This window comes from Heterodontus francisci, chromosome 14 (genome assembly GCF_036365525.1).
Source record: "Heterodontus francisci isolate sHetFra1 chromosome 14, sHetFra1.hap1, whole genome shotgun sequence".
NCBI classification, from domain to species: Eukaryota; Metazoa; Chordata; class Chondrichthyes; order Heterodontiformes; family Heterodontidae; genus Heterodontus; species Heterodontus francisci.
In genome coordinates, this window is record NC_090384.1 from 32455418 (window position 1) to 32478793 (window position 23376).

The following is a 23376-nucleotide window of genomic DNA, read 5'->3' on the forward strand; positions in this document are numbered from 1 at the left end:
TTTCCTTCTCTTTGTTTTTCTTCCATCTTTCCCTTCTCCCTACATCACTGGCTGAATTCTGTGCATTTTCATCCAATTCCCGGCTCCCACTTCTAGCTTTTCCTCCCCAGCCCCCACTGTCCGTTCAGGCTCCTGCTGTCTAGTCTCAGCAGCAATTGGTTGAAAATGGATTTTAACTGGGGATAGCCTGAGGTTAAACATCTGGCAAAGGAATGGCCTTCCATGCCAAGCAGTAATCAGTGTGCTTGTCAATTTGAATAGTAAATATAATAGCCTCTCTCATCCCATCACAACCCCCACCTCAAGGTCACAATGCCAGACCTAGAGGTGTTGTTTCCCTCCCCCACTATCCACAGTGTGTCACACATGCAGATATTTGAAGGGATATACAGAGCTTTTTCAATTGACTTTGGCTAGAATCAGGGACAAAAAAATGTATAGAGGTGGCAGTCTGTATTATGGAACTCTTTGGGTTATAGGGTCAAGAGATTCTGGAAATTTTGGAAGCATTTGATACCTCTGGTTCCAGAATGGTAAGCAAACAAAAGATTTTATGCTGTATGGCTATTGCTGTTAGTTGTAAAATACCAGAGCACAAATATGCATGAATAGAGACCAAATAAACAGTGCTAATTTACTGTTTAAAAACCTGACAGCAATCACCCTATGCAGTAAATCTTGATACCTGTTCACTTTCCAGTTTGGGGCTTGCCTGGTATGAAATGCCCCAGGCGAGGGCTGTTTACAATATCATTTTGATTCCTTTCCATTTAACAAAAGTACTTAGATTAATAATTTAAAAAACCAGGGAGAAATAAGGATGTGTCAAGAGAATCACCCCCGCCCCCTTGTGGGCTGCCATTCCTCCTATTGTGGGCTGCCATCGCTCCTAGCACTTCAGCTGAACATGGTGGCTGTACTGTTATCAGAAGTTGAATTGTCAATGAATATTTCAGTGCTAGAAAATAAAGTCTCTTTCTGCTGCAGCATAATGACAAATCTTGTTATCCCCATAAACTGAGGCTCTGCCAATAACTGAGACGGATCCTGTAGTGAAAATTCAGAAACTTACATTTGTGCAGGTTTGTTCTCAAACTCATTGTAAATTTTATCTGGATAAGGATATCTCCCTCCCCCTTTCTTAATCTCCCTTTGTAATTATTTCATCCATCCCTTTTAAAATCCTCTCACGCATGTCAGCCTACAGAAAGGATGCAGCCTCCCAGAGATCTGTCATGGTCACTGTGTGACAACTTTCTAGGAAATGGGCAAAGCAGGGTAGCTTCTGGTCCTTTCCTTTCTTCCTTTAGGGAGGTCTGACTGCTGTGCTCACCACCTTCCCCCTGTCATTTATAAGTTCTTGGCACTGTAACTATTATATGACTCTATTTCTTTTTCTGTTACCTCCAGACTATTCCAATAGTTTCCTGGCTGGCCTCCCATCTCCCACCCTCCATAAACTTGAGCTGATCAAAATCTCTGCGGCCTGTGTCCTAACTTGAACCAAATCCCATTCACCTATCACTACTGTGCTCACTGGCCTACATTGGCTCCCTGCCCCCCAACACCTCAAGTTTTAAAGTTCAGATCCTCATGGCCCACAAACTCCCAGTCTATGTGACCTCCTCCAACCCTCCAATAACTCTGCGTTTCTCCAGTTCTGGCCTCATGCATTCTTGACTTTTTTCACCCTGCCATTTAGTGGCCATGCCTAAGCCCTGGAATTTCCTCTATGAAGCTCTCTGCCACTCCACCTCTCTATCTTCCTTAATACCTGCCTCTTTGACCAGGTTTTTGGTTATCTGCCCTACTGTCTCCTCTTTGGCTCAGGGTCAGTTTTATTTGCTTGATTTTGCACCTGTAAAATGCCTTGAAATGTTTTACTATCTTGAAGATGCTGCATAAATGCAAGCTGTTAGTTGTCTAGGCTGCTTTTACATTTCTCTAATGCTGTATTAATGCCACCAACCATACAAGACCTGCAGCCTGAGGCAACACAGAGTAAACTTGCCAAAAAATTCCATTTTGTCCCATTGGTTCCTTCTTGTCGATGGCCTTAGCGTATCCCTAGCAAATTTATTGTGGCATAGCTACCAACTGTGTACTTCGGGATTAGGCAATATTAGCCTGGAAATTAGGCCAATCAACAGCAGCTTAATTTTTGATGAAGAGCGTATTAGCATTATTTTCTATCACAGAATAATATCTTCTAAGTTGAATTGGTTTCAAACTGTATACAATTCTCGTGTTGTTGGCCATTAGGGACCAGAATGTTTGAGTAACACTGCAGAGACTTGGCACTGATAGGTTGTGTGGAGCTCTGAAGTGAGTTATGGATAAAACAAAGAAAGAGGTAGAATTTCACATGAGAAAATCAGTCCAGCTTACACAGAAAGTACCAAGGTTGTAGGATAATTGAAATAATCTGGGTCATATATGTGTAATGACCCTAGAGATATCTCAGGAATAATGGGGAAGGCAGAGCTGAAAGGCAAAGGTCAAGGAGGAAGTCAAAGGGTTGGTGAAATTGAACAGATCAAGAGACAGAAATCTGGCAAGATATGAACGAGAGAAAAAAGAATGAGTATTCTGAGACTGCAACCTGAGCCGGAATTTGTATGTTTTTTTATATATATAATATATATATATACATTTTAGATAAATATCTGGGATGATCAGGGGCAAGAATTTCCCATTCATTATACTTGCTCCAGCAATCAGCTGTCCTTTAAGATTTACTTCAATAAGATCAAATCTCACTTAAAAACAAAAAACTTCCAAGTAGACAGCTGTTGGCATACAGGTGCGCTACTTTAGATATACAATCCCCACCCAATGATTGCCCCATACACACACTGCATTTCTGAAACTTTCTGAGGGTGGTATTGAGTCACTTAACCATAAGCAGAGTCATTGAGATTGGACAGCTTGCACTAGAGCTGTCCCTACTTACATACTGTACACAATGGAGTTCATTGTTCCACAGTGGCTTTTGGTTTTGACAACTCCATTAAGTAGGTTTGTTTAGGGCAATGGGATGACAATGTTACATCAAACGCATTGTGTCATCGAGCGCAGAAAGGGTTCACAGCTAAGATTCTTCCTTGCCCCATGACCTCAGAACATGTCCCCAATCTCAGTCTTGCCACCTTTCTGTCTCTTTTCTCTCTCTCCCTCCCTCTCTCTCTCTCTCTCAATCCAATTTTTACTTCCCTCCCTTTATTTCTCTTTCTATACCTGATTTGACTCAGATTCCTCTTCCTCCTCCATCGTTCATCTGTTTCTTTCTCAATGCTTAAATCTCAAGTTATGGCGCAAACATTTTTTGAACTGAAGAGTGCAGGATAAAAGGCGTTAACTAACACAGTGCACCATGTTCCACGAGCTGTCTCACTCCATCCAGATCCGGCCCATTCAGCTTCCTCCAATCCTTTGTCATTCTTTTTGTCCCTGCCCCCGCCTGTTGTCACTAATATTGTTCCTGTTCTTACTGTGGATGAGGTGCTTTGATCCACTTTGTGGGTTAATGCTCTGGTACCACAGAAACTGGTGTATGAATTTCAGACCATTTAAGGAAATTTGAGCCCAGTAGGATTTCGCTGATACTTGAGCAGAAAAAAATAAAATTGGACTAAATTTTACGAGTGCGCTGCATTTCGCAGCGGCACACTCTGATGGTGGCATGCATCCCGCGTGAATGCGCCGTCCCTGAGCCCCCGCGATATTAGAGGGGGCGGCCGCCACATCCTCGGCAACAGCGTCTAGCACCACCACGTAGGCACTGGCAACATTTTTTAAGGGTTTTAAGCCCTTACAATTAATTTTAATTTTTAAAGCTACATTAATTGGAATATTTTATTAACAAATAATAAAAATGTGGAGGCCCTTCCCCAACCCCCCACCAATGGTCATTTCAAAGCCCAATATGACCAACACTTGCCATTTTTCCATCCCCGAACTTTCCCCGCCGACCTAACTTTTGCCGTTCAACCCCTTCTCACCATCCTCACATCCAACAGAAGCTGATTTCCCCACCCCTCCCGCCCTGAAAATTTTATTGCTCCCCCTCCCCACCAGGTTCTCACCTCGGAACTCCATATGGAGTTCGCGAAGCACGAACAGCGGCCGTAAATTCGGCGTGGGAGTGCCGCCGCCTGCAGGTAAGTTTATTTAAATATCATTAATGTTAATTAAATATGCAGATGAAGGGCCACCACCAGGCGGCGGGAGGGTGGTGGGAGGAGCGGGCTGCACCAAGGTGCCCTCGCAGCCAGTAATATGAAGCAGGCTCTTCTCAATGTTGGGGGTCGAGGCCGGCTTCTTCCCGCAGAATTTTACCGGCCCCCACCGCCGCGACCCACGGCATCGAGGGGCTGGTAAAATTCAGCCCATTGTGGCCGAAAACAGAAAAGGGGGAAGGCCAACCCATGCTATTCTGTTGAGAATTAGATTTAAATTTTAAAACTTGGGAATTGATGCGGTTTCATGGTTCTGAGATACAGAATTGTTCAGATTCAGACCTATTAATCAAAGCCATTTTACATCATTTAGATGTAAATTGTGCATAAAATTATCAGAGATCTCTTTTTATAGAGCTATGTAACTGCATAATAATGCACCATTTTACAGAGGTACATAAATGAACAGAGGACCAACACTATCACATAAAAGGTTCTGTATCTCTCAGACAGAGATTTAACATCTGTCTGTCTGTGTAACAAAGCTATAATGTGTTCCAGGAGTTTGGTTTATGTCGTAACCTTGGCAGTGAAGCACCAGAGGGAAATATCTGACATCAGCCAAACCCTGAGCCTGTTGTACCCTTGAATGCAATATGTTTTTTTACTCAGTCTATTTTTTGGTAGAAATCTTTTCCCTTTCAAGTTCATAGCTTCTGCCACTAATGTTAACAACCTCCTTTGTAACCAATAAGTACAGCTTCAGCCCGTGACATCTGTGATATTTATTTTATTTGCTTATCTCCAAGATTTGAAACACAAGACCAAAATTAGAAATGTGTCAACAGATAAGACGATGCTCAGTTGGATTATCATACCTGTTATATGCCTCTAAGGACAATTTTAAGTTCGTGGATCTCAAAGGATTTAAAATTGAACATCTACAGATCATTAACGAGATATGTTTTGGAGACTTATCCGAAAAGTCTGGTCCCCTCTTCTGAGGGTGCTGACTGTGCTAACTCACAGCTCCACCAATGTGTTCCTTTGACATGAAGTACAGAAAAGGACAGCACAAATGATTCATGCATGAAGTCAGTTTTCGATCTAGCCCAGTGCTGGACTGCATGCATTCTTGAGTCCATAGGTCAAAGCATTGAATTTCTTGTTCACATCCTGAAGCAGGCAGGTGTAAGCATTTCCCAGCCACTTTTAAGCCTTGGTGTTGAGCTGGCCTGTGACAGAAGTTTGCCTGTGCCAGCAGCTCAGAGAGTCAGCCACACTGTATTTTCCCATGGGAGTCACTTTACCTAATTTGAATGAGAGATGAAAGATGGGGCAGAAGTCCAGGAGAACTAATCTTTTCATGGATTCTACTGCTGAAGATTCAATGTTGAGCAGACTTTGTAGAACTTGACATAGTGAATGGACTGTGGGCAGTTCTGGTTCTATATGTTTTACCAGGACCCATGTTTTTATAAAGGCACTTCTGATGCTGGTCATGAGACGATGTTAGACTGTTCTACAACTGTGCCCTAATGTATAGTAGTTGTATATATTCACACCATTACTATTTCCACCTCCGTAACATTGCCTGACTTTGCCTATCTGCTGCTGAAACCCTCATCCATGCCTTTGTTACCTCTAGACTTGACTATTCTAACGCATTCCTGGCTGGTCTCCCACATTCTACCCTCCGTAAACTTGAAGTCATCCAAATCTCTGCTGCCAACTCCCGTTCACCTATCACCCCTGTGTTCTCTGACCTACAATGGCTCCCATCAAGAAACGTCTTGATTTTAAAAGTCTCATCCTTGTTTTCAAATCGCACCAATGCCTCATCCCTCCCTATCTCTGTAATCTCCTCCAGCCCCACAATCCTTCAAAATATTTGCGCTCCTCTACTTCTGGCCCCGATTTAATTTCTCCACAAATTGATGGCCGTGCCTTCAGTTGCCTTGGTCCCAAGCTCTGGAATTCCCTCCCCACGCCTCTCTATCTCATTTTCCTCCTTTGAGACACTCCTTAGAACCTACTTTTTTGACCAAGCTTTTGGCCATCTGACCTAATATCTCCTTTGGTGGTTCGGTGTCATATATTGTTTCCTAATGCACCTGTGAAGCCCCTTGGGACGTTTTATTACATTAAAAGGACTATGTAAATATAAGTTGTTACTGTTGTAAAATAAAATGTGAATAGGCTACTGAGGCAGAAAAAGCTGCCCAGAGAGCTTCGGCAATTTGTTATTGTTTTGTTCGCACTCATTGTATGTGCCAAACTTGAGAGCACGTTTTACTTGAAGGTGGCAGCTGAACTACAGAAAAGAGCTGCTATCCAATGTATAGAGTGGCTTTGCTTTCCCAACAGCCATTCACCCAGTGTTTCCTCTTCAAATAATGTTGGTGCCTTGGGCTGGGAAATTCAGTAAAGAACTTGCATTTACATAGTGCCTTTCACGATATCAAGGTCTCTCGAGGTACTTTACAGCCAATGAAGTACTTTTGAACTGTAGTCACTGTTCTAACATAGAAAATGCAGCAGCCAATTTACACACAGCAAGGTTCCCCAAACAGCAATGAGGTAACGAATGACCAGATGATCTCTTTTAGTACACAAATGGTTAAGCAGCACGGGTCTGTTTTCTGTTGTAATCCCCTCTTTAAAAAAATGTGTCCTGTCTGCAATTACCCCAAATGGCGAATTGTGATAAGTTTGAAAGCAACCTGAAATAAATCCAAGATAAGGAGAACTGCCTTATTTCCATCTTTGTTTATTTTGGCTCGTGTCCTACTTTGAAGTGATTTTTAAACTGTGTAGATTTGGCTCACTGAGTTTCACAGGTGTAGCTTGTTGCATCTAAATGTCTCCTCGATTAACAGCAAATTGCCAGCAAGCTCTAAGCTCTAATTTTAAAAACAAATTTCAGTTGTTTGGATTCTTTCTTACACCTAGGAAAATGAGCTGTCTGCATAACTGAAAACCACAATTATTTGGGAATGTCTTAACTTGATCAAGGTCTGGCTGCATTGGGCCCATTCTACTACATGCTGTGTGTTTGTTAAAGTGACACATAACAGGCTTGTCAGCAAAGCTAGAGTCCATGGAATAAAAGGGGCAGCATGGATACGAAGTTGGCTGAGTGACAGGAAACAGAGAGTAGTGGTGAATGTTTGGGTTTTTTTTTGGACTGGAGGAAGGTATATAGTGGGTTCCCCAGCGATCGGTACTAGGACCACTGCTTTTCTTGATATATATTAATGACCCAGACTTGGGTGTGCAGAGCACAATTTCAAAATTTGCAGATGACACAAGGACACAAGAACACAAGAAATAGGAGCAGAAGTAGACAATATGGCCCACCGAGCCTGCTCTGCCATTCAATATGATCATTGCTGATCTTGGGTTTCAATTCCACTTTCCTGCCCGCTCCCCATAGCCCTTTATTCCCTGCAAGACCAAAAATCTATCTATCCCAGCCTTAAATGTATTCAATGATGGAGCATCCACAACCCTCTGGGGTAGAGAATTCCAAAGATACACAACCCTTTGAGTGTAATAATTTCTCCTCATCTCAGTCCTGAATGATTGACCCCTTATCCTGAGACTGTGTCCCCGTGTTCTAGATTCCCTGACCAGTGGGAACAATCTCTCAGCTTCCACCCTAACAAGCCCTTTCAGAATCTTGTACGTCTCAATTAGATCACTTCTCATTCTTCTAAGCTCCAAAGAATATAGACCCAATTTACTCAGACTCTCCTAGGACAACCCACTCATCCCAGGGACCAATTTAATAAATCTTCGCTGCACTGTCTCCAGTGCAAGCATATCCTTTCTTAACTAAGGAGACCAAAACGGCACACAGTATTCCAGATGTGATCTCACAAAAGCCCTGTAAAATTTTAGTAAGACTTCTTAATTCCTGTACTCCAATCCCCTTGCAATAAAGGACAACATTCCATTTGCCTTCATAATAGCCTGTTGCACCTGCATATTAACTTTGTGTATTCCTTGTATGAGTACTCCCAAGTCTCTCTGAGCATCAACACTTACCAGTTTCACACCTTTTAAAAAATATTCTGCTTTTCTATTTTTATGCCCAAAGTGAACAACTTCACACTTCCCTACATTATACTCCATTTGCCATCTTGTTGCCCACTCACTTAACCTGTCTGTATCTGTTTGCAGCCTCTCTACATCCTCCCCGCGGCTTACCTGTCCACCGAGCTTTGTATCATCAGCAAACTTAGAAACATTACTCTCTGTCTCTTCATCCAATTCATTAATCTAGAGTGTAAATAGTTGAGGCCCCAGCACTGATCCTTGTGGCACCCCACTATTCACTGCGTGCCAACTTGAAAATACCCCATTTATGCCCACTCTGCTTCCTGTCTGTTAACCAATCCTCTATGTATGCTTATATATTACTGCCAACACCATGAGCCCTTATCTTGCCTATTAACCTTTTATGTGGCACCTTATCAAATGTCTTTTGAAAACCCAGGTATACTACATCTACTGGTTTCCCTTTATCTGCCCTACTAGTTACATCTTCAAAAAACTCTAATAAATTTGTCAAACAGAATCTCCCCTTAGTAAAACCATGCTGACCTATTCTAATTGCACTTGGAAAAGCATATTACAATGTTAAGACCGCTTTAATAATAGTTTCTGGCATCTTCCCAACAACTGATGTTAGGTTAACTGGCCTGTAGTTCCCTGTTTTCTCTCTACCTCGTCTCCCACCATACCTTTGTAATTGGCTTTGTTTAAGATTCTTGTTTGTGACTGAAATGTGTCACTTTCAAACTTAACATGAACTTCAGTGGTATTATGATCACTATTTCCCAGTGGATCTTTTACTATGACATTGCTTATTAACCCTGCTTCATTACACAATATGAGATTTAAGATAGCTTTATCCCTAGTCCGTTCTACAACATATTGCTCCAAGAAATTGTCACAAAAGAATTCTACAATTTCATCTTCTGGAACCACTGTTGCCAATTTGAATGTCCTAGTCTATATGCAGATTAAAGTCCCCCAAGATTATTACATTACCTTTTTTACATGCTCCACTAATTTCCCATTTAATGTTCTGTCCAATAATATAACCATTGTTAGGGGACCTGTAAACTACTCCCACCAGTGTTTTCTGACACCTGCTATTCCTAACTTCCACCCAAACTGATTCTACTTCATGATCTTCTGAGGCCAGCTCCCTTCTTATTAATGTCCTTATGCCATCCTTTACTATCAGGCCTACTCCTCCTCCTTTGCCATTCTGTCTGTCTGTCCAAAATATTGTGTACCCTGGAATATTTATTTCCCAACCTTGATCTCCTTATAACCATATCTCAGTAATAGCGATTAGATCTACATCATTTACCTCTATTCGTGCCACTAGTCCAGCTATCTTATTACAGATGCTTCGTGCATTCAGATAAAGGAACTTCAATTTCATTTTTTACGTCTATTCCCTGCAATTACCTTATTTGCCAATGTACAATTTTTGTTAAACTCTCTGTCCCTTCCTGTCCCATTCTGTTGGGAGTTACCCACATCACTGTCCTGCTCCGATGCCCAGAGCTCTCTCTTTGGATTTCTAAATTTTCCTTTACGCAAACCCTCCCCTTTCCACCCCCCCCCCCCCCCCCCCCCCCCCCGCTCCCCACAGCCCTGGTAGTTTAAGTTTTGGATGTATTGTTAACTGTGTGGAGGATGGTGATAGACTTCAAGAAAACATAGACATGCTTGATGAATGGGCAGACACGTGGCAGATTAAATTCAATGCAGAGGAGCATGAAGTGGTATATTTTGGTAGAAAGCATGAGGAAAAGCAATATAAAATAAAGGATACAATTCTAAAGGTTGTGCAGGGACAGGGAACTGGGGGTATATGTGCACAAGTGGTTGAAAGTGGCCAGGCAGGGTGAGATAGTGGCTTAAATGGCATATGGGATCCTGGGCTTTGTAAATAGAGGCATAGAGTACAAAAGTAAGGTTATGGTGAAGCTTTATAAAACATTTATAAAACAACTGGAGTATTGTGTCCAATTCTGGGCAGCACGCTTTAGTAAAGGATGTGAAGGCATTAGAGGACTTCAGTTATGTGGATAGATTGGAGAAGCTGGGGCTGTTCTCATTAGAGAAGAGAAGGGTGAGAGGAGATTTGATGCAGGTATTCAAAATCAGACTAGATAGGGAGAAGCCATTCCCATTGGCAGAAGGGTCGAGAACCAGAGGACACCGATTTAAGATGAATTGCAAAAAGCTCAAAGGTGACCTGAGGAAAAACTTTTTTACTCAGCAAGTGGTTAGGATCTGGAACGTACTTACCAGAGTGTGTGGTGGAGGCAGGTTTAGTATGGCTTTCAAAAGGGTATTGAATAACCAGGTGAAGAGAAAACATTTGCAGGGCTACAGGTAAAAAGTGGGGGATTGGGACTAGCTGAGTTGCTCTTGCAGAGAGCCGGCATGGACGTGATGGGTCGAATAGCCTCCTGTGCTGTAACCATTCTATCATTCCAAGCTCAGGCTGTTGAACTTGGTAAAATTGCTGTAAAGGTGAACCCTACACAACTGCACATTGCCGTCAGCCAAGATTAAGTCTACAGAATGCACACATAGGTAATGTATGAATGGGAAGGGCTTACAGACTATAATACAGCAATAATACAGCCGGTAACATATCAATAGCATGTGCTGGAAGTGCATTACAGCTGTAACAAAGCAATAACATGTGTCTGGGAGCATGTTGTATCCTGTAATATCACAATAGCAAGTATCTAAGAGAACATTTCAGCCTGTAACGCAGCAATAGTGTATGTCTGGAAGCATATCGCAGCCACACACAGTACAAGTGGAGATTTTTCAATCAATATTATTTAATGTCACTGATAACCCATTCTTTTTAAATAGGATATTGTAACTCCAGCAAAAATCTAGGCTTCTGTATACAATGCTGTTTAGTGTTCTAGGTTGTATGATAATGATTGCCATTCAAACTCAGATAGGTTGAAATCTATACATGTGCTAATTTGTAGCACATGATTTTAATGTTGACAAGTAAATCTTTGTGTGCACTATTTTAACAAAATTGTTAGTCTGTTTAAAATGGCAAGTTATTTTAAACAAGCTGTTTTAAGCAGATTAATGGCTGTTAAAATAGGAATTTCATGAAAATGTTTTGCCCAATATACTAAAAATAGCACACAGTGGAATTTCAAACCCTTATGGTGCTGGGGGAGATGTTTGAAACAAAGGTTTTAGTGTAATGTTTATAGTGCCCAGTATTCCATTCTGTTTGTCACTTGGCTCCCCCTTTTCCATTTTGCCTTTTGAGTTTGTATTTTCCATTGCAGCCGCTCACTAACTGCTAATATTGTAGCTGAGAGTGCCGTCACATGCCTTTGCATCACAGATTGTCAAAAGACACACACTTTTATTAAGATGTAATTCATGTTAATGCATGGACCTCTAACTGATCAATGATAAATTACACATTGATATTCATTTCATCTTTGGCATTAGATCAGAATATATCCTCTTTCACTGTCTCTACACCATTGACCCCTGCCCCCCTTTCATTGTGTCTCCTCTCTCTGCCCCTACACCCTTCATTCTCTCACTGATCTTTTCCTTCAATTTCTGCGTCTCTCTTCCACTCTTTCATGTTCTCTTCCATACTCTGCATCTCCCTTTGACCCTTTCATTTAATCTCAGCGCTCTCTATTTCACACTGCCCCTTTGCCTCTGACCCCTCTCTCATTCACTCTCCTCCTCTCTTTCACTCTGACCTGCATCCTTCACTCTCTCCCTTCCCTGATTCCTTTTCTTAACTTATCCTTCTCATTTTTACTCTGACCCTTTCCTTCACTTACCCTCTTCAATCTTCCTGTTTTACTTTTACTGTTAGTCCCTAGGTACTGTAAGGAGCACTATATTGTCATACTATCAAAACATTCAGAACATTATGAGTAGAAATGTTTTAGTATTTCAATAACATTCAAATGGTTTTTAAGAATTGGGAAATGTCCCTATTGTAAGACACTTGGAGTTCAGAAAACTAAGCGATTGGCTCAGAAAAAGAGGAGGGCCTAAAATTCTGTGTGGGTTATACTGACCTTCCCCCACAATGTGGCATGAACCCCTGAAGAAATGGTGTGAGTGGCTGAAAATGAATGTTTCTGCCATTTTTCTGGGGTTTATGGTAGGAGATCAGTAGAATCTCAGCAGAATTTCAGGGGGCTATTTTTTTATGAAGGATACACTTGTTTTATTTTCTCTTGCAGAATTCAGTAGCTTCATTGTTACAGTGACAACATTTGTTTCTTTTTCTGCAGATGAGAACCTTCTTCGTGCAGTAAAGAACAACGACTTGCAGTGGGTCAGTATCATCCTCTATTTAACAAAAAAACTTTTGTGTTTTATAACCATGAAGCATCACTGCTGGTTAATGAGTTTAACAGTATGGCTGATCAAAACAACAATGATTGCAGTAGCTTCACAGGTGCATTATCAGACAGAATTTGCCAAACATTAGAACATGTGACCAAGAGCTTAGTCAAAGACATAGATTTTAAAAAGCATCTTAAAGGAGGAGGGAGAGGAGGAGAAGTATTAGAGAGGGAATTCCAAAGTTTAAGGCCCTAGGCAGCCGAAGGCATTGCCACCAATGGTGGGCGATGAAAATCAAGGATTTTCAAGCAGCCAGAATTAGAGGAACACAGACATCTTGGAAGGTTGTAGGTTAGGACGACGTTACAGCGATGGGTTACCTGCTGCCCAGTGGAGAGCAATTCAGAATGCTCAGATGGAACTTCAAGGTAGTGCTGTACTTTACAAACAGCAGTTCTTTGTGGCTTTACGTGAAAACATCTGTTTGACTCCTGCGATTAAATTAACCTACCAATTGATTTTGGCAAGGCACAATGGCGCCTCTAGCATTGCCTGTAACACTTTCAGCCCCCTAACAAAACACAACTTTAAAATCACAACGGATGTCAAGGCTGAGATTCATTTATTATTCTCCATTTGTAATATTTGGAAACAATTTTTTTGTGCGAACAAGTATGTTCTTTAATTGCAAGTCATTCTAACAAAGTATAGGGGAGAAGAAAGAGTAATTTGATCCATAGAGTCACTACCTTTCAGCAGACCAGGCACAGTTTGTACTGTTGTGGACACTCCCAGCTTGTTAAGTGTTCCGAGGGAGGAGAGTAAGAAAGCTCCCGCATATCTTTCTGACTGGGAGATGGCTCAAACTCAGAAAATGGCAGTAGCAATTCTTAAATGTTCTCATTTACATATCACAAAGACTAATGAGCACATAATTATCATTATTTAAAAACTCTCCTTGAAAATGTGACAATTACATCAATGCTATTTTCTTTTAACTCTTCCATTTAGAAGAAAACACGATTACTTGTTTTTAACATAGAATTTACAGCACAGAAACAAACCATTCGGCCCAACTGATCTGTGTCGATGTTCATGGTCCACACGATTCTCCTCCCGCCCTACGTCATCTAACCCTTTGCTGTGTAAAAATGTGATTTTTTTTTTCACAAAATTTAATTTCCTTTCACATTTGTAACACTGCAGAGCAAAACAACAAAGTCTGGGGTAGGTGGGGCAGGTAGCCTGTTGTAAGTGTGCTGGGAAAGTTAGAAAGCACATCAGGGAAAATGTTCCTATTTGAATAGTTTTAGTTTTAGAGATACAGCACTGAAACAGGCCCTTCGGCCCACCGAGTCTGTGCCGACCATCAACCACCCATTTATACTAATCCCATATTCCTACCACATCCCCACCTGTCCCTATATTTCCCTACCACCTACCTACACTAGGGGCAATTGCTAATGGCCAATTTACCTATCAACCTGCAAGTCTTTGGCATGTGGGAGGAAACCGGAGCACCCGGAGGAAACCCACGCAAACACAGGGAGAACTTGCAAACTCCACACAGGCAGTACCCAGAATTGAACCCGGGTCGCTGGAGCTGTGAGGCTGTGGTGCTAACCACTGCGCCACTGTGCTGCCCACAGACTTGCATTTACACATTTAGGTGAATTAAAGGGAAGCTTGCAAAAGGACATTCGTGGAATAGAAAAGGTTAAGTTGGAGCAGTATTTCAAGGTAAACCACAAATAGTGAATTAGTGGTCCTGAATACAAACTGGTAAAAGGCAAGATCAGGACTGCAGTCAGGAAACACTTAATATCTTTTGAGAAGCTTGTAGAGGTAAAAACTCTGGAATCATTTAAGAGGCAGTTAATTGCTATGAGGAGAGAAACTGTAGGTTTCTATGGAGAGATAAGCTAATCGGAGTGAATGGCCTTCTCCAATTCTACATTACAGCAGTACCTCCACATCAAAAATGCTTCATTGACTATAAAATGTATTGGGAGGTCCTGCAGTTGTGAAAGGCACTATATAAATGCAGTTCCTTTCTTTTTCTCATCTTTGTACTCTTGGTGCATAAATTTATATTTTTCTAAATATAGTGAATTTAAAACATGACTCTAATGTGAAGAGATCCTCACGGGTGAATTTTTTTTTAGTTATTGACAATTGTTCCCTTTTCTGCTAAAACTCTCACTGGATCACCTCCGTTTTATAAAGAAAGACAGACTTCCATAAACATAAGTGCTTTATCATGTTGCTCGACAAATGCTTTGCCTAAAATGTTTTGAAATGAAACGACTGCTGTTATCATTTTGCACAGAAGAAGATTCCTCAAACAGCAATAAAATGAATTAATCTGGTAGTGTTGGCTGAAGGAAGAATGTTGGCCAGGACACTGGCTGAAACCCCTCCGCTCTTCTTCAGATCATGCTATGGGATCTTTAACATCTACCTAAACCACTGGAACAGGCAGACGAGACCTTTGTTTAACATCTCAGTATTGCAGATTTTACAGCATTCCATCAGTACTGCATTGAAGTGTCAGGCTAGATTATGTTCTCAAGGATGGGGCTTGTGTGGGGAAGAGGCAGCAGTGCAACTGACTGTGTCTATATTACGGCCAACGATAAAGGCTATGGAGAAGAATCTGGACAGTTTTCACGTTAGAGGGGTGATTGAGCAATACAGTGATCTCCGCACTCACTGGCAGTGCGTCTTGGATGCACAACGCACAATGTTTTACCTATTATAATTAATGAACACTAAATTGTGGACTGCATGCCTGAAGTTTCCTAAAATGTGATTCATGGGTGTGTCGCAATGCTGCAAATACTGTATCATGAGAGACTGCTCCTCAAATGTCTTCACGAACTATTCAAGGTCAACTGGTCAGATAAAAGTGTCGAGCAGGAATAGTCACAGAAAGAGCAAAATTAGGTGTCCGTGAGCCATCTTGAGGATCAGAAGCACCTCCATTGACCTGGCCATGCGCTTGGGAATGCAGAACTGCAGAATATCATGCCGAGCACTGAAATGACTGGCGAGTGAAAGAGGAAGGGAATGAAGGTCAAGTATAACCTAGCGACATACCGTGGGGAAAAACTTCGAAACTCGTCATTTGGGAAGAGTCACAGGATCACACCCAAAAACAGGCAAATGGAAGAGACTGAGACTGGTGACCGTGAGAATTTTAGCAGAAAAGGGAACAGTTATCAATAACTAAAAAAGGGTTCACCTGTGAGGATCTCTTCACATTAGAGTCATGTTTTAAATTCACAATATTTAGAAAAATATAGGTTTATGCAGCAAGGAATCCATAGATGGACTGTGTAAATGCCACTGAACTAAACTCTTTCCTGTTCTCTGTTGTTGTATAAAATTCCATTGTATGAAGGTCCATTTTGTTCCAATGGACTGAGCGCCTTTACATTGTATAGAATGTCTAACCCACATTGTATGTATTTTTTATTTTTACAGTTACGGGAGTTGCAGAAATCAGCCGCTGATCTAATGGTGCGAGATTCTGAGGGCCGGACCCTACTATATCATGCTGTCACTGTGGGAAGCAAAGAGATTGTGAAGTACATCCTTGACAATGGTAAGAGGCTAACCAACTGCAAGCTAACCTTTGCAAAGCCCTCCCACCCCCGCTGCTGCCAATTGTAAATGTCATATTCTCACCATCAGTTAATTTTATTTTAGCTATCCGAGTTAATCCCCCATCAGCTTATATTAAGCATGTTTCATTCTTTCCTTAACCACTTGGCAGAAACATGGATGGTTCATTTGACACCTGTCAGCTTCACAATGCACTTGGGAACCATGCATCATGAAAAACAAATGAACATGAACATAGGAATTGCTGGATGAAAAAAGACTATGATCCATATACCTTCTACCATAATCCTTCTACCACCCTGGTAGTCACATAATACAAAGATACGGAATTGTTGAATAATCAGAGCGATCAATTAGTTGGCAGCAGGCACAGATATGAGGCGAGGAAAACACCAGTGGTGGAGAACTTTGGGAACCATAGGTCTAATGTCACTTCTTCCTCCCAACATAATACACTTACCATAAGTCATGTCTCAAATTTCTTGTGTGCTGCTTCCTAAAATATTATTTTTTTGCTGTAAGTGTTCTCCACATTGAATTTCTAAGAGGCTGAGAGGTATCATTAAAAGAAGAGTATCTGGACTCAGTACTCAATGTGATGCTCGGTTGCCTGATGAGGCTCCACAAACGGATGTATAGAGGGATGGAACTGATCTTTCTATTGAGCAGCGTTCATGAGAGCATCTAGTGATATTTAATTTTTTCTCTCTTCTCACCCCCTCCCCCAGCCTCTCCAGAGATACTGGACTTAACAGAGAAGGAGAAGTAAGTTTGAACACTTCGTTTTCTGCACGACAGGAGAGCCTTTAATCTTGGTGTTGAAATTAATTGCTTGTTATATTTGTGAGTAAATGCTGGTGTTTAAGAACTCGGTTTGAGGCAGTAATGGACATTCCACAATAAATAGTAGGACACAGTGCTTCTACCATCTCTCCCAAACAATATATGCTGCAGTTGGTTAGGGCAGGTAGAGATACAGGCCTAGTAATTTGAACATGCCTAAGGGTTCAATCTGGCAGTTGACTAGGCTCATGCTGGAGTTGCAGCAGCTGCCTTATTGGATTGGGCTCCTACGTAGGCATTCAAGGCATGTATTAAAAATGCTCACAATATTTAAATAAAGACCTATGCTCATTGTAGGCCCTTTTGTGAAGCTGAGCTACCCCAGCACCTGACTCACCAGGTGATAAACTCCCTCAGCAATTCATGCAACAAGGATCCTGCAGTAGCATTATTTAAAGAATTCATCCACACTATAGAGGTTAATTGTTGTTCGAGGTGGGGGGTTTTTTCTCCCTTTTCTGCCTTGACATCCCGTCCCCTGCAATAATTTCTGCACACTTGGGGTGGATTAGGCATCACTGATTTCTTTCACCCCACCATTGGTCGGTCCTAAGCTCTGGAATTCCTCCCCCCGCCCAAACCTCTCCGCCTCTTCCAATTTCTCCTCCTTTAAAATACACCTTTAAACATACCTCTGTGACCGAGGATCATCTGTCCAAACATATCCTTACATTGCTCGGTGTCAAATTCTGCTTGATTACACTCCTGTGAAGCACCTTGGGACATTTTACTAAGTTATTGTAAAGACCCTTCTAGCCTACCTTCTAAATTATACATGGTGCCCGTCTCTGGTGGCTCTTAGGGTCAGATCAAGTGATGCTGCATCTTCAGGAAGACTAGCCTCCTCCTCCTAAAGTGGCACAGAGGAGTTGAAATTTTCAGCACCTAAAATGAAAGAGGGGGACGAGGGTTAATCTTCAGTGTGAAAGGAAAACTGTGAGAGATGAGTGGCTGCTAAATCAGCTACAGTTTTTCATGCAGAATATGTAGGGTGAGATCAAACCAAGAAGGGATAAAGAGGAAAAGTTATGAAGAAATCCTGCATGACATCTCCTCCAGTGCTGCCAGTAGCCACGATCATGACGCTGCCCCTGTCTGTGATGGTCTGTGCACTTTCTTCTACAGGGGAGAGGATATGATTGCAGGTTCAGCCTCATGCAGGGGAGGTAGTGGCGTCGTGGTAATTTCACTGAACTAATAATCCAGATGCCTAGGCTAATGCTCTGGAGACCTGGGTTCGAATACCACCACAGCAGATGGTTAAATTTGAATTCAGTTAATAATAGTGACCATGAAACCATTGCCAATTGTTGTAAAAAAAACATCTGCTGTCCTATCAGTGACTCCAGACCCACAGCAATGTGGTTGACTCTTAAATGCCCTCTGAAATGGCCTAGCAAGCCACTCAATTATATTAAACTGTTGCAAAGTGTAAGAAAAGGAATGAAACCAGACGGACCACCCGGCATCGACCTCGGCACTGGAACCGACAATGGAACGCTCAGCCATGTCAGCCCTGCAAAGTCCTCCATCTGGGGGCTTGTGTCAAAATTAGGAGAGCTAGTCAAGCAACAGCCTGACATAGTCATAGTCATGGAATCATACCTTGCAGACAATGTCCCACCAGCAGGACAGACCCACCAGAGGTGATGTCACAGTGATGTACAGTCAGGAGGGTGTTGCCCTGCGAGTCCTCAACAGTGACTCCGGACCCCATGAAGTCTCATTGCATCAGGTCAAACACGGGCAAGGAAACCTTCTGCTGATTACCACCCACTGCTCCCCCTTGGCTAATGAATCAGTGCTTCTCCATGTTGAACACCAATTGGAAGAAGCGCTGAGGGTGGCAAGGGCACAGAATGTACTCTGGGTGGGGGACTTCAATGTCCATCACCAAGAGTGGCTTGGTAGCACCACTACTGACCGTGCTGGCTGAGTCCTAAAGGACATAACTGCCAGACTGGGTCTGCGGCAAGTGTTGAGGGAACCAACGAGAGGGAAAAACCTATTTGATCTTGTCCTCACCAATCTACCTGTCACGGTTGCATCTGTCCATGACAGTATTGGAAAGAGTGACCACCGCACAGTCCTTGTGGAGACAAAGTCCCGTCTTCAGTTGAGAATACCCAGCATTATGTTGTGTGGCACTGTGCTAAATGAGATAGATTTTGAACAGATCTAGCAACTCAACCCTGGTTCAAAGAAGAGTGCAGCAGGACATGCCAGGGGCAGCACCAGGCACACCTAAAAATTAGGTGTCAGCCTGGTGAAGCTACAACACAGGACTACCTGCATGCCAAACAGTGGAAACAGCATGTGATCGACAGGGCTAAGTGATCCCACAAACATCGGATCTGATCTAAGCTCTGCACTCCTGCCACATCCAATCATGAACGTTGATGGACAATTAAACAACTGACACGAGGAGGAGGCTCCACAAATATCCCCATCCTCAACGATGGGGGAGCCCAGCACATCAGTGCAAAAGACAAGACTGAAGTATTTGCATCCATTTTCGATCAGAAGTCCCAAGTGGATGATCCATCTTGGCCTCCTCCTGAGGTCCCCAGCATCACAGATGGTAATCTTCAACTAATCCAATTCACTCCATGTGAAATCAAGAAACGGCTGAAGGTGCTGCTTACAGCAAAGGCTGTGGGCCCTGACAATATTCCAGCAATAGTACTGAAGCCTGTGCTCCAGAACTAGCTGCACCCCTAGCCGAGCTGTTCCAGTACAGCTACAACACTGGCATCTATCCGGCAGTGTGGAAAGTAGCCCAAGTATGTCCTGGGCATAAGAAACAGGACAAATCCAACCCAGCCAATTACCGCCCTATCAGTCTACTCTCGGTATTCAGTAAAGTGATGGAAGGGGTCATCGACAGTGCTATCAAGTGGCATTTGCTCAGCAATAACCTGCTCAGCGATACTCAGGGGCACTCAGCTCCTGACCTCATTACAGCCTTTGTCCAAAGATGGACAAAAGTGCTGAACTCAAGAGGTGAGGTGAGCGTGACTGCCCTTGACATCAAGGCAGCATTTGACCGAGTATGGCATCAAGGAACCCTAGCAAAACTGAAGTCGATAGGAATCAGGGGTGATTGGGGTCATATGTAGCACAAAGGAAGATGGTTGTGGTTGTCTGTGTCCCAGGACATCACTGCAGGGTAGTGTCCTCGGCCCAACCATCTTCAGCTACTTCATCAATGACCTCCTCTCCATCAGAAGGTCAGAAGCGGAGATTTTCTGCTGCTGATTGCACAATGTTTAGCACCATTCACGACGCCTCAGAAAATGAAACAGCCTATATCCATATGCAGCAACACCTAAGCAACATCCAGGCTTGGGCTGATAAGTGGCAAGTAATATTCATGCCATACTAGTGCCAGGCAATGACCATCTTAAACAAGAGAGAATCTATCCATCTCCCTTTAATGTTCAATGGCATTACCATCGCTGAATTCCCCTGTAATCAACATCTGGGGGTTACCATTGACCAGAAAATGAACTGGACCAGCCACATAAGTACTGGGGCTACTACAGCAGGTCAGAGGCTGGGAATTCTGCGATGAGTAACTCACCTCCTGACTCCTCAATGCCTGTCCACCAAGGCACAAGTCAGGCGAGATGGAATACTCTCCATTTGCCTGGATGGGTGCAGCTCCAACAACACTCGAGAAGCTCGACACCATCCAGAACAAAGCAGCCCGCTTGATGGCACCCCATTGAACACCGATGCGCAGTGGCAGCAGTGTGTACCATCTACAAGATGTATTGCAGCAACTCTCCAAGGCTCCTTCAACAGCACCTTCCAAACCCACGACCTCAACCACCTAGAAGGACAAGGGCAGCAGATGAATGGGAACACCATCACCTGCAAGTTCCCCTCCAAGCCACACACAATCCTGACTTGGAACTATATCATCATTCCTTCAATGTCGCTGGGTCAAAATCCTGGAACTCCCTTCCCAACAGCATTGTGGGTGTACCTTCACCCCAAGGACTGCAGCGGTTCAAGAAGGCAGCTCACCACCACCTTCTCAAAGGCAATTCAGGATGGGTAATAAATGCTGACCTAGTCAGCGATGCCCACATCCCATGAAAGAATGAAATTTGGTCGTGACCTTTCTCTGCAAGAAAGAAAAATGGGAAAGTATTAGTGACGTTCTTGTGAGGTGTTTTGAGAATGCACCTGTCATGGTAGAATAGTTTGTATGTTGTGTCAAAGATGGAAGGTATGAGGAAGTGAGGGTTGCAGTAATGGTGAGAGTAGGAAGTGCAGAGTCTGTGAGTAGAAGGAGAGGAGGTGAAGTGAAGTGTGGTGCAGTGATTGTCGGGAAGCAGTATTGTGATTATTGAGGCGCAAGTGTGAGGAGAGAGAAGTTGTGTTCTTAGCTTGACAATTGTGGTAAAGTCATTGAACTTCTTTCTGCATTGTACCTATGTCCTGGAAGCTAAGCTACTCGTATTGAACTCCTCTGCAACATCTTTTCATTGGCAGCGGAGATGTTCCTTGGAGGATTTTCTGTCCTCTGCAGGGAGCAAGATGTCTCTCCTCCTAGAAGCCTCATGTGCAGGTCTTTCAGCCACTTCTTACATTCTCTGCTGTCTGCACCTCGAATGTGCCTCCCTTTTAAGAGGTGCTGGCCCAATTTCCTGCCCCCACCCCACCAAACAAGCACACAGCCAACGAATAGCACAGGTACAGCTGACATCACACCTAACTTATTATATGCCGTGTGCGGCCCCTGCCCCCCCAGCCCCGGCAGCACGTCCATTTTCAAACATAACCAAATTTCTAGGCTATAACATTTACATTTACTGCTGCGGCCTCATTTATTTTACACTGCCACCCGGAAAGTTAATTTTGGAAAAAATGCTATTTAACCAACTGATGCTGCTGGTTGTCTGACACATTGTGACACTAATACACTGCATCAGAGCAGTGTGTGACACTGGTTTGTTCTCCTATACTGCTGAACTGCGGATAATCAGCTATCCTGTTACAGGGAGGTGCTGACCAGCGACCAGATAGATGCGGAAAGCATTGTACTATGTTTGATCCCAGTTGCTAATCATGCACCTTCCAACAGCTGGCTCAGAGCCTTGGAGAAACTCTGCAGGCCTCCCTCTGAGGCTGGTGGGTGTGGCCTAGGGAAACTGAGCGAAAGGGGAATAAGTGGTTAATAGTTCCGGAGGAAAGTAATGTCAAACTTTTTGTTGAAAATTTAAGAGTCCAGATTTATTGCTGCAGCATATGTTTATAACTGGGATAATGGCAAAGTGCTCTGTTGAGAGAAATCTTCGGAATATAAAGTCGGGATTATGATTTCTATTTGCAGTGGTGAGACAGTTCTACACAAAGCAGCTGCACTCCGACATCGAACCATATGCCACTTTCTTGTGGAAGCTGGTGCATCCTTAATGAAGACGGATTTGCAGGTAATGGTTGTAGCTTTGGTAGCAGCTCAGAGGGCCAAATCTCTCTTTAGTAATGACCACAAATTTACTCCAAGTGAAATGGTGACTGCAAAGTGTCTGGTTCGGATGGTCCAACCCCAATGCGCTAGCCCATTTGTAGCGGGAAGATACTTATTGAGGTAGAAAAATAAACAGCTCATGCTAGTTACAAAATAACTGTGTGCTGTGCTTCAATTGATGCCGTCACCCCCACCCCACACTTCAGATGCCTGTGGTACTACAAAATCTCACTTTTTGGCCCTCAATTCTTTTTCTTTCTTCATTCTCAAGACATGGGCATCACTAGCTAGGCCATCATTTATTGCCCATCCCTCATTGCCCTGAGAATGTGGTAACAGTTTGATACAACTACTTGGTTTGCAGGGCTACTTCCAAGGCAGTTAAAAGTCAACCACTTTGGTGTGGGACTGAAGTCGCATTTTGGCCAGACCAGTCATGACGGCAAGTTTCCTTCTCTAAAGAAAATTAACGAGCCATTAGGCTTTATTTAACCTTTATTTAAAATAAATAAATAAAATAAAAAACCTGACAACTTCATAGTCACAAAATTTTACTGACATCAACTTTTTTAGATTTTCTGAAGTGAATTTAAATTCTCAAACTGCCATGGTGCAATTAAACTCTCATTCTCTGGATTACTAGTTTAATATCATACTGCAGTCCCTGAGTGAAATTCGTTTGTCAAATTGCAATTTTTGCCTACTTTTCTAAAGTATCCCTGCAAAGAACCCCTTCCCATGCCAAAGAAAAGATGTAGCTGAAAGGCATTCTGCATAGCATAAGTTTTAGTGCACGAAACAATAGTGGGTAAATGGGCGTGGAGTGATAACTTGGGCTAATTTGAATTC

At 42.8% G+C, this 23376-nt stretch overlaps 1 protein-coding gene across 7 annotated transcripts in view; it reads left to right on the forward strand.

The window, feature by feature from the left end:
- The window catches only part of dgkza (diacylglycerol kinase, zeta a), a 656642-nt gene that overhangs the window by 598777 nt on the left and 34489 nt on the right, over window positions 1–23376 (forward strand). For all 7 annotated transcript variants that reach the window (XM_068045966.1, XM_068045967.1, XM_068045963.1 and 4 more), the window contains 4 exons: window positions 12521–12564; window positions 16062–16182; window positions 16931–16967; window positions 22390–22489. In XM_068045966.1, coding sequence (XP_067902067.1) covers window positions 12521–12564; window positions 16062–16182; window positions 16931–16967; window positions 22390–22489 — 302 coding nt within the window. The remainder of the gene's footprint in view (window positions 1–12520; window positions 12565–16061; window positions 16183–16930; window positions 16968–22389; window positions 22490–23376) is intronic.